Raw genomic sequence first — 12,508 nt, forward strand, 5'->3', positions numbered from 1 at the left:
TTCATAGTGACCATATCTCGTTCTGAAAGCTGTTTTGGGAATATCTGCTTTTCTAACTCTTACTTGATGATAACCCGACCTCAAATCTATTTTGGAAAACCACTTGGCACCTTGTAGTTGATCGAACAAATCATCAATCCTTGGAAGAGGATACTTGTTCTTTATCGTCACTTTATTCAACTGCCTATAATCGATGCATATTCGTAGGGAACCGTCTTTGTTTCTCACAAACAGGACTGGTGCTCCCCACGGCGATGAACTGGGTCTGATAAACCCCTTTTCGAGTAAATCTTTTAATTGTGCCTTGAGCTCTTTCAATTCTGCTGGAGCCATGCGATAAGGAGGAATAGAAATAGGCTTGGTGTCCGGCAACACATCAATGGCGAAGTCAATTTATCTTCTGGAGGAAGGCCTGGAAGTTCATCTGGAAATACATCCGGGAATTCATTTACTACCGGGACAGATTGGAAAGTTGGCGACTTAGCTTCAGTATCATGAACTCAGACTAGGTGATAAATGTAGCCTTTTGCTATTATCTTTCTGGCCTTGAGATAGGAAATAAACCTACCTCTTGGAGACGCTGTGTTACCCTTCCACTCCAACACGGGTTCTCCCGGAAAATTGGAACCGAACTACTTTCTTTCGACAATCAACATTAGCGTAACATGAGGCCAACCAATCCATACCCATGATCACATCGAATTCCAACATTTCAAGCTCAACCAAATCATCTTTAGTTTGACGATCAAACATCACTATCACACAATTTCTATACACTTGTCTGGCTATCACGGGATCACCAACCGGAGTAGACACCTCAAAAGGCTTGATTGACTCAGGTTTCACCCCAATGCGACCAGCAACGTACAGGGTAATGTAAGAAAAAGTAGAACCCAGATCTATCAAAGCATACACATCATAAGAAATATGCATAATGTACTTGTACCCACATCGGGGGAGGACTCAAGATCCTGTCGTCCGGCTAGAGCATATATATGGGGCTGAGTAGCACCTGAAGTAGATGCTGCCCCTCTGCCTCTACCTCGGCTTGCTGACATCTGAGGAGCCAGCCCTACCGGGCGCACTGAGGAAGAACCAGCTGCTGAACCTGTGGGCTGAACCCCAACTCTGCCACTCGCCGCCGGGCAACCTCTCATCATGTGCCCCACCTGACCACAAGTATAACAAGCATCCGAACCTTGGCGACATTGTCCGGAATGTAGTCTACCGCATTGGCTGCATCGCGGTACTGAGGGTCTCCTCTGACTATAATCTTCCCTGAACTGAGAATCTGAGGCCCTCGAACTTTGACCCTGTCCTGAACAAAAGGAGCGATCGAATCTCCTACCCGTAACCCGAGGAGGTGCAATGGTCACTGATTGGCCCGAATGTCTAGAAGATGCCTGCATTGGTCCCCCTCTATAGTCACTACCTGCCCCCATAGGTCTAGCCCTCTTGCCTTGGCGTCTATCAATATCCCGATCACTTCTTTGCGGTTGTTGTCGCCTCTCTAAAATCTGGGCATGGGCCTGTATTCGGGAAATGTCCATCCCCTCTTGTAGCGAAGCTGTCAAGCAATTTTTAAATATATGGGGCCCTAAGCCACTCACGAATCTATGCACCCGATCTCCCATGTCGGCCACCATAGCCGGTGCATATCTATCCAGGGAGTTAAATTGCAGGCTATACTCCTGGGCACTCATGTTCCCTTGCTTCAAATTTAGAAATCTGTCCGCTCTAGCTCGGCGGATCTCGGGTTGCAAATAATGGCGGATGAAGGCATCGACGAATTCTTGCCAAACCGGAGGAGGCACATTCTCTCCTCTTGATAATACCTAGTTGATATACCATAAGACTGCCACATCCCGGAGCCTATAAGATGCCAACTCCACGGACTCAGTCTCAGAGGCATGAATAATCTTTAGGGTCCTCAACATCTCATCAATAAAGCCCTGCGAATCTTCCTCCGGCTTGGAGCCGAAGAACTCTGGAGGATTTAAAGTCATAAAGTCACGGGCTCTGGTACTGCCATATCGATCACTTGGGCTCGCATTTTGCCGTTGTGCCTGGGCGGCAACCAACTGTATCAGTAGATGTATGGCCTCGGTCATCTGTTGACCCGAAGCGACCGAAGGAGGGATTGTAGCTGGAGCTCCTCTTTGCTCTTCCACATTAGGCTGGGTGGAGGAAGCATTAGATAAGGCCTCATTATGTGATTCGCCCCCTTTTATTTCCGTTGGCGGCTCTCTCACTACTCGCATGTTCATCGTAGTCTTGCCCTTCTAGCCAGCTGTAGCTTTTCCCTTTGGCGGCATTCTGAAATCACAACACACTATTAGGGAAGGAAAAATCTTATACACGGCTCTATCGCATGATCTCATAAGAAGAAAGATGGTCATTTTTCCTAGATGCCCTGTAGCCTCTTGTTTATTAGCGTGGCGCGCAACACACCATAAACAAGACTCTACTAGACACGGCTCGTAGACACTTCCTAGGACTGAACTGCTCTGATACCACTTTTGTCACGACCTGACCAGCTAGGGGCCGTGACAGGTACCCGGGGCTAGCCACCGAGCACCACTCGTGCTACTACTCATCTTGCTCATTTAATGGTCTTTTATCAGCTTTATACTTAAATTGTAGGAAAATCATATTTTATATGGAAACATAAATACTTTTTAAATATGTTTGCCTCTCGGCCATCAAAATAATATATACATATAATAGCATCTCGTGAGACCATCTAACCCACACTGCGCATCTACGAGCCTCTACTAGAGTACTAGACATATGGACGGCATAGGACCCCGTCGTGCCCAAAACATGTATGTACAGAAAAGGAAAACCATAAGCACCTCCGGAACAATGGAGTGCTCTCAACAGCTGATAGCTCCTACGAATCTGGGGCAAGATCGCCTCCCTGTTTACCTATGGGCATTAACACAGCGTCCAAATAAAAAGGACGTCAGTACGAATATTGTACTGAGTATCAGAGGCATAAGCAATAATACCACATCAATGAAATAAGGAAACATCAACGAGGAACATTTTTATCTGACTGTCACATAGAAAAGGGAGTGATGCATGCTGGCTTACTCATAATTATCATCATACATGCTCATCATAGTGTGCTTATCACAGTACATGCATAAGACTCAAGAACAACTACACTATATCGGGGTGACGTAAGGTCGTGATCCCCCGATTCCATTATGGGCACTCATTAACATCCTGCCTCACCCTGAAGGGAAGAGTATATGAGGTGAGGGTAAGCAATAATGACATTATTTTATGAACATTTAGAACTTCTGTACTCTAACTCATTACCTTGTGTAGCAAATAGGGGTATCAACTTGTATCTTTTCAGGACTTAAGAGATTCATGGAGAAGAAAGAAAGTCATTTTGAGGGAGTCATGCCATATAAGGAAAGGACTAGCCTCACATACCTTTGTCGTTCGACTATCTTATCGCTTGATCGTCCTCCTTTAATGCTCGCGCCTTAACCTTCGAGAGGAATCGCATTAACATTAGTTACTCGGCTATAAGAGCATTTCACTATTTCTAGGAAAATTGGGCAGCACTTCCTTTGTTTATAATACTTTTCCCACATTCTATATCAACTCCCAACGTTAATAACAACATCCACAATATAGTATCCACAATCATCACTTATCTACTTTTACCACAATTCACCATTTTCCTTAGATTTCCCCACAATTATGATTATAACTCGTTATTGCGTTTTCTCACATATAATACCTATTTCATGGTTTAATGTCACTTATAACATTTTCACAATCACAACATACCGACTTTAATAATTCACTCCAATTACTATTCACACATTCATGACCCAATTGTTAGGTTTTTCCACAATTCAAGTGTTTCAACTTTCAACCACTCAAAGCATATAGAAAGAGTCATAAAACTCACCTAATGATGGATGAACAACTTTTGAGGGGAATTCCTCTTCTTGCACCAAAACCCTAATCACTCTTCTTGAGTTTTCTTGGCTTAGATGAACTTTTAATGGGTTTCACAAACTTGATTTCATGTATTTGGTGTAGTTGACCATGGTTCTCCTTTAATTTCTTATGGAAAAATGGTGGAGAAGGTTCTAGAGGGTTCTTAGAGAGAAGAGAGTGGAAGATGAAATGAAATGAAAATGGAGGAGGGTCTTATATTAATTCATGAAATTAGTCCCGACCGTGATGTACAGTGCGATCGACGGAGCGTCGTTTGGATCGATGGGGCATCGATCTGATCGTCGATATCGTCAAATTTCCAGTGGACAATCTGTCATTTCTCCTCCTTCGACGGTGAGAAAGACGGTCCGTCGAACTGATCGACGGAGCGTCGACCTGTCCGTCGAGTGGTCTTTGTTCCAGCTTAGTTTTACGACGCCATCGACGGGGCGTCGACCTGTTCGACGGTACAAAGGACGACCGTCAAACCCCCCTTTTTCAGGGCTGGGGCGAAGTTTCATTTAATGGACTTTTCTCCCTTGCCTTTAACTTCTCTGAAAATTTACGTTGGGATTCTCAAGTATCCCTTCTTACTTGTAGGGACATCATATTCACCTTAACTTTCGTTAGTCCCTTCATCGCTTAGCAACCCAAGGTTTGGGGGTGTAACACTAGAAGTGAACTAAATAAAGGAAAATTAGAGTTCACAAGGCTTATAAAGAATCAGGATGAAATTTACAGGCAAAGGGATAAAGCAAGTGAAAATACAGATAGAAGAAATCTGAACATACACAACATACAAGATCAAGATGGTCATAGAATACAAGGTCACCAGAACATTGCTAAAGCAGCTATCCAACATTTGAAGAATTATTCAGATATCAAGAATGTAAAAGAAGCCACAGAATTCTGGACTAGATCCCACAAGTGGTCACAGATGATATGAAGAGGATGCTCATAGCCAAACCAATTGTACATGAGGTGAGAATTGCAGTAAAGAGCATTGATCCAGACAGTGCTCCTAGTCCAGATGGATTTGGAGCTAAATTCTACCAGGTGGGCATAGATTTAATCATACCAGAACTACATAAAGCTATCTTAGAGATCTTTCAAAGTTCTCCTATCCCAAGGTATGTTATACACACCTTCTTAGTAATGTTTCCTGAATACTCCAACCCCCAATTTTTTTTCTGATTATAGAGCTATAAGTTTGTGTAATATTTTCAGCAAAATAATAGCTAAAATCATTTCTAATAGAATTAGTCAAGTTATTCCCATATTATATCCCTCAATCAGAGTGTTTTTATCAGGGAATGTTAATAACTGATAATATACTACGTGCCCAAGAATTGGTTCAAGATATTTCAAAGTTTAATAGATATAATAATATAGTTCTCAAGTTAGACATGACAAAAAGCATATAATAGAGTTTCTTGGGCCTATCTATGTAGAGTTATGAGGAAAGTAGGGTTCAATGAGGTGTAGATTGATTTAGTGTTTAGACATATATCAAATTAGTACTCTATTGTGCTTCATGGGACCAGAAATGGCTTCTTTTTTTTTTAATAAAAAAAAATCTAATAGGGGCCTTAGACAAGAAGACCCCATGTATCTAACTCTATTTGTTATTAGTGTTGAACTACTCTATTTATTGCTTAATAATCTTTCTTTGGATTAGAATTACTCAGGTTACTACAGGCCAAGTAGAGGACCAAGTATCACCAATCTTGCATTTGCAGATGATGTGATACTTTTCACTTCTGGTAAGACATCTGATATTAGGAAAGTACTGAAAATTTTAACCGTTTATGAAAATGTCAGGACAGCTAATAAACAAACACAAGAGTTGTGTGGCACTAGCACCCAAAGCCAATATTGAGCTCAAACACAGGGTGGTTCACCTAACTAGAATGCACAGAAAGGTGTCACGACCCATTTTAGGATCGCGCGGGAGCCTACTGTTGACACCTAATTTTCACCTGATAAGATGTGTATTTTAATTTTCAAATTTCCTGAGCCAAAGACGAAGTAAGGATGCACCCTTTAAAAATTAAAATTTCAAAAAATCCCGAGAAAACTACAAAAATGACGTTTAATTATTATTTCACGAAAAAAACTGACTATTACAAGAAATACGAGTTATTTACTTTCATCCTTCTCCGTCTAGTCCGGGAAAATTGTTAATTTTAAACGACGTGTGAATTACGGCTCATTTTAACCGCATTTTTACATATTTGAAATATTGCTCGGAGCTATGTCAATATTGGAATTGTTTTAAAGCTCGCATTTTAATACTACAAATTATGATTTTTATTGGTCCAAATAATTATTATATATTAGTGTTTTAAACCAATATATAATTGTGACATATGTTATATTATACAAAAGGAGGGGTCATTTTGTATCTTGTATGGTACAATTTGATTGATTTGAACCTTTGTTGGTACTATTTGCATGATTGTTGCTGCCATGTGTGCTATCCTAGTACGAATTTGTTGAAATTATTTTATCTTATTCTAATTAAAGTACGAATTTGTTAGTTGCACTGTTTGTCTTATTTGATTTTTGAAATTATGGATAAGGTCTTTTGAAAATTAAGGGGTTTTGGGGGAAAAGGCACGGTCATGTGTACTATCCTAGTATGAATTTGTTGAAATTCTTTTGTCTTATTCTAATTAGGGTACAAATTTGTTAGTTGGATTTTTGTCTTATTTTATTTTTGAAATTATAGATAATGTCTTTTGAAATTAAGGGTTTTGGGGAGAAAATCCATGGCCAAATGGCCTTTTTTTAAAAAATAAATAAATTGTGTTCTAGCAGGCCAGGCCTGTTAGAACTTTTTATTAATAAATGTATAATGTAAAAAAATAGTCTATTACAGCATGTCTATAATATGAACTAGCTAAAATTAAAAAAATAAGCGACTGTCCTCCAGTTCTATCCTGTGTGCCTAAACTAGTATGCCCTTTGTGATCATGTTGAGTCAGCTTTGATGATAGCCCAAATCTGTGCACACACCGTATGATTATCCATACATGTAGTATCATTGTTGACAATCAAGCTGTTGAATCCTCCTTGTTCTAATCCTCAGTTGAGGCAGTTGTGATTTGTCCATATTGAGAATTCTTCTTCCTTCTGATGGCATGAGTATAAAGTCATGTACTTTGATCCCTGCATGATCCAAAGCCTGGTTTGCTAGAAAGTCTGCCAACATGTTGCCTTCTCTGAAAATATGATTAATCTGTACCTGTATTGCTCTCATGTCCTGTTTGATCTCTTCAATCTGATTTCTCAGTTCCCATGGAGTGATCCATGTATCTTGTAAGATGTTTAGAAGGACAAGCGAATCAGTCTCCAGTTGAACCTGTTGAATGTTGTGTTCTTTACAGAACTTCAGTGCCTGTTTTATAGCCTTAGCTTCAGCTTCCATGTTTGTTGCTATTCCCATTTGTTGTGCTTCAGCATAGACCAAATCCCCATTACTATCTCTGATGCAGAATCCATATGAACTGGGCCCAGGATTGCCTCTACTTGCCCCATCTGTATTGCATTTTAATCTCCCTGAAGGTGGCATTCTCCAGACCACCTTAGCATAATAAACTTTTGGTTTATATCTACTAAGGTGCTGATGCATAGTTTCCTAATCACCAGATACAATCTGCAGCCATGGGAATTTCTTCTTTGTCAGTTGATGTAGTATGTGTTGTACTTGTTGTTTCAGTCTGTAGAAGGGCACTGATCCTCCATGTTTAATGGAGTTTCTTCTCTTCCATAATGACCACATGATCACTGCAGGCATTGCTCTATACATAGGCTGCAATTTTGGCTTTGTCTCAGCAGACCACCATGCATGATCATTTGATGTAGACCAACTCCATCTGTGGGGATACCTGCACAAGAAGCAAAGAACTTCCATAACTTGACAGCTATGGTAGATGTTAGAAATAAATGACCTACAGTTTCCTCCTTATGCTCCTCACAGCACCAGCATCTTGATGGTATATTGATCATCATCCTTTTCAATATATCATCTGTAGAGATTCTCCCTTTCCACACTCTCCACATTAAAAAAACTTATCTTTATTGGTAACCCTTTCTCCTACATGAACTTATAACTTGTTTGTTTACTTTCTCTGTGTCTGAGAAACTCCCATGCAGATTTAACTGAAAATCTGCCATTTGTTTCCAACATCCAACATGGTTCATCATCTTCTTCTTCAACTGGTACTTTGATAATTTCCTTGATATGCTGAGCCAATTCCTGATCTAGAGTGACTGTTAACAGTTCCATGTTCCATTCCCCATTCTTCACAAACTATCTAACCTCTATTTCTTCTTCTCTAGCAACATCAGGAATGACATAATATAATGCCCCAAGCCTTGTCCAATTCTCATACCAGAAACTTGAAGTTCCATTTCTCAGATACCAAAATATCTGTGGCTCAACTGCATCTCTTATATTCACCATCTTCTTCCAAGTGTGAGATCCTCCTCTATCTACTGCCATAGTAGGATGCCATTTCTTGCAGTATTTGTTCAACATGTAGCTACCCCATAAGCTTCTTCCACATCTAAAATTCCACCACAACATAGCAAATAAAGCATTAGATATATCCATTAGTGATCTAAGACCAATCCCTCCTTCATCCTTTGGTAGACATAATTTGTCCCATGCCACCCAATGTTTGATTTTCACCCCTACTGTATTGCTCCAAAAGAATTTGGCAAAAATCTTGTGCAGCTGCTTTATCACCCCAGAAGGAGGATTCATGGATGATAGTAAATATACTGGCATGGTTTGCAACACATGATTGACCAGCACATATCTACCTCCAAAAGATAACAGGCTGTTTTGCCAAGACAGAATCCTTTTCATCACTTTTTTGATCAAATCCTCATAATATATCAGTTTCCTTCTTCCATAAAACACTAGACAACCTAAATATGTGAAAGGAAAGGGTCCATTTCTCATCTTAGTATGTCTTTTAATCTTGCTATTAACAATTGCACAAACCTTGTGATGGACATAGTAACAGCTTTTATCAGTATTAACCAGCTGTCCTGAAGCCTTCTCATAATTCCTCAATCTCCTCATCATATTCTTTAAAGAGTATCCATCCCCAGAACAAAATAAGATTGTATCATCAGCATAAGATAAATGATTGATTTGAGGACTCAATTTTGGCATTCCATAGCCTATGAAACTTGGCTTCTCATGTAACTTATTCAGACTCCTTGTTAAGACTTCTGCTGCTATAATGAACAATGTAGGAGAAAGTGGATCACCTTGCTTTACCCCCCTACTTGATCTGAAAAAGCCATGACTTTGACCATTGATTAATACTGAATACCAGTTGTTTGAAAGCAATCTCCATACTAAATCAATGAGAACCTCTCCAAACCTAAACTATCTTAATACTTTAGTCAAAAAATCCAAGAGAGTCTATCATATGCCTTTGCCATGTCTAATTTGATGACCACATTAGTATGCTTAGCTCTCAAGTTAATATATCTTATGATCTCCTGTGCCAGTAATATGTTTTCTGCAATGCTCCTTCCTTTCACAAATCCTGTCTGATTGTGAGAAATAATATTAGGCAGAACCTTTGCCAATCTATTCTGCAGTATTTTTGACAGTATCTTATTGGAGAAAGAGCTGAGACTGATAGGCCTCATATCACTAAAAGTATTAATCACCTCTTTCTTTGGCAACAAAACCAGATTAGTATGTGTGATGAATTGTGGTATCTCAGATCCACAAAAGAAAGCTCTAACCATTTGAATCACATCCAGCTTGATAACCTCCCAACACTTCTGATAAAACTGTCCTGTGAATCGATCAGGCCCACTAGCACTGTCCCCATTGAGTGAGAACACAACCTCCTTTACTTCACTTTCAGATGGAAACTCCTCCATATTCTTTTGCTGTTCTTCAGTTATCAGCTTAGGAATATTTTTCAACAATGCATAATCCCCTCCTGAATTTTCTTCACTAAACTGTGACTCAAAGAACCTGATTGCCTCAGAACCAGTAACTACTTCATTTTCCAGCCATGTACCAGAAGGATCTTGTATTCTTTTCAGAGTTAATTTATTCCTCCTGCCCTTCACATATGAATGGAAGAATTTTGTATTTCTGTCTCCATCATTGAACCATTTCATACCAGCTTTCTGCTTCCAATACTCCTCCTCCAGGTGTAAAAGGCTGGTTAGTTCAGCTTGTGCTTGATGTAACAGCATTCTATTCTCCCTTGAAGCATTATTTTTAAACTGCAACTCCTTCACCTTTATAGTATCTTCAATAGTGCCAATCTGCTAAAATATATTCCCATATGTGTTCTTGCTCCATTGAACCAGTGCTCTTTTAAGTTTCTTCAACTTGTGATGAAATACATAAAATGGATTTCCATAGAAATCAGCAGTCCAATTCTCCTTTACCACCTCCATAAATGTATGATGCTTTGTCAAGAAATTAAGAAACTTAAAAGATTTGAGGAGACTGGAAGGCCACCTTGCTTCTCCTCATCAGACACTATGACATTAAAATCCCCTCCTATTATCCAAGGAAGGTCTTGCTGATTTGCTAAGTCCACCATAGCTTCCCACAACTCCTCCCTATCTTGTCTATCACATTTTAGCATAGACTACTGACACCAGAACTGGTTGATTCAAGGATGAGTCAGTTAGTTGCAAAGTAACCTGTTGTTCTGATTCAGATATAACTACACCAAGCCATTCATCTGTCCAAAAAATACAGATTTTTCCTGAACAGTTCATCTTGCAATTCTGAAAGCCTAACTTCCTTCTATACTCTTCAATAGCAATAGGATCTTGAAAAGGTTCCATTAGGCCTATGATACAATAATGATGTCTCCTCTTTAGTTCAATTAACCTCTCAAAAGATTTCTGAGTGTTAACTGACCTAATATTCCAAAATAAAGCTTTGTCTATCATTGAGAATTATTAGTTTTGTTCTTACTCCTCCTTGTTGAAACTCCTGCCACTGGAATACTGGTACTTCTGACAGGTTTTTGTTTATTCGTTGCTTGTTTCAATTTCTGCACACTTCTAGGGAATAAATCTGCCTCCTGTGCTATATCATCAATGTTCTGAGTTAAATCTTCCTCATCTTGGCTATTGAGATCAGCTTGGGATCGTATCTCATCTTGCTCTTCATGATGTGCATTCTCTACTTGTTCCACAGGCAAAATGACAGAACTATTACTCTCTGGTGGCCTTGTACCTTCTTTTCCTTGATTATCCTCCACTTCCTCCTTTGATATAGGAGTATCATCATGATCATCATGCTCCTGCAGCACATCACCTAACTTGTTTTCTTCCTCCAAGTTTTTATGGATTAAGATATCACCAGTTTCTTCTGAATCATGTTCCTTCTTTTGACTAAATGTACCTGAAATCACCTTAGATACCTGCTGAGATAAAATCTCCCCTTTATGATTGAGTTGTTTACCAAAATTCTTCTCAATCCATGCCTTTACTGATATCCTCTCCACCTTATTTGATTCATCTATTTGCTTTTCCTTTGATTCTTCCATCTGCTTTTCCTTGACCTTCTCATTATTGTCTACAATTTGCTGCACTGTAACTATCTGATTTAGAGCATCAGACATCTTTGCTTCTAAATCTGAGGATTTATGCACATCAGTCACATCTATTATATCCTCATATGTGTTCTGCAGTGCTACATATTGATTATTTTGCAGAGTTTGATTCTCCTTCGGTCTCCAAGCATTTTCATTATATTTACCTCTATGAAAGTGCCTGTTATTCCTTGTTTTCCTTTCTTCTCCTTGAATCCATCATTGTCAATGCCCTCTGCAGGCCGCACCTTGTCTGCTATTTCCTTCCCTTTCATTATGTTAGCATTAGTCCCTTTGTACTCCTTAATCTCAGACCTGCTATTTTTTGCATTCTTTTGGTCCTTATTCTTCCTTTGATCTACCTTGCTGTTTTCCTCCTGTTCTTTGTCTGAGCTTTGTTCTTTATCCTTGGGATACAATTCTGGATGAATGACATAGCAATCTTGCTCATTATGTCCTTGAAGTTTGCATTTTTTGCATTACTTAGAAACATAATCATAATTGATCTTTATCTATTTATCCACAATCTCCCCAGTACTCTTCTTCTTTATTCGTATATTGATTCTCTTTGGGAATTCTCCAAGCAAGTCTACCTCTACCTTCACTCTCGCACAACTTGGCCTGGTTTTATTGGCTGTGGCCATATCAACTTGTAGGGGCTTTCAAACAGCAGAGGCAAGTGAAAAAATTGCTTCTTTCACAAAATAGTTAGGAGGTAATGATGGGAATGATATCCATGCAATTGTAATCTTCGTTTCCTCCTCTGGATCAAACCATGGATCCCATTTGAACGTACGCATGGGATAGGACCAATTCTTATGCATAATGTAATATACAGGTTTGGACAACAAGGTCACGTAATCTTCTAAAGAGGAAGCACGTATTAGTACATACCTATTGCTCAACAAGCCGATAATAGACTCTCCTTTCAAACCACACTG

General features: G+C 39.4%; 1 protein-coding gene across 1 annotated transcript; it reads right to left on the bottom strand.

Annotated features, from left to right (window-relative positions):
- Positions 1–10,916: 10,916 nt before the first annotated feature.
- LOC132601566 (uncharacterized) lies at positions 10,917–12,211 on the bottom strand. Its single transcript, XM_060314648.1, has 3 exons — positions 12,106–12,211; positions 11,735–12,024; positions 10,917–11,660 (listed from the first exon to the last, which is right to left on the bottom strand). Exons 1-3 carry the CDS (start codon positions 12,209–12,211, stop codon positions 10,917–10,919), a joined length of 1,140 nt encoding a protein of 379 aa, XP_060170631.1.
- Between the last annotated feature and the right edge of the window lie 297 nt (positions 12,212–12,508).

The sequence above is a fragment of the Lycium barbarum genome, chromosome 7, assembly GCF_019175385.1.
Source record: "Lycium barbarum isolate Lr01 chromosome 7, ASM1917538v2, whole genome shotgun sequence".
Classification (NCBI taxonomy): domain Eukaryota; kingdom Viridiplantae; phylum Streptophyta; class Magnoliopsida; order Solanales; family Solanaceae; genus Lycium; species Lycium barbarum.

Coding starts and splice junctions, on each gene's coding strand:
- LOC132601566 (XM_060314648.1), bottom strand. CDS start 12,211: ATGGCCACAGCCAATAAAACCAGGCCAAGTTGTGCGAGAGTGAAGGTA. Junction 12,025..12,105: donor TATACGAATAAAGAAGAAGA/GTACTGGGGAGA, acceptor GCAAACTTCAAG/GACATAATGAGCAAGATTGC. Junction 11,661..11,734: donor TAACAGGCACTTTCATAGAG/GTAAATATAATG, acceptor GTAGCACTGCAG/AACACATATGAGGATATAAT.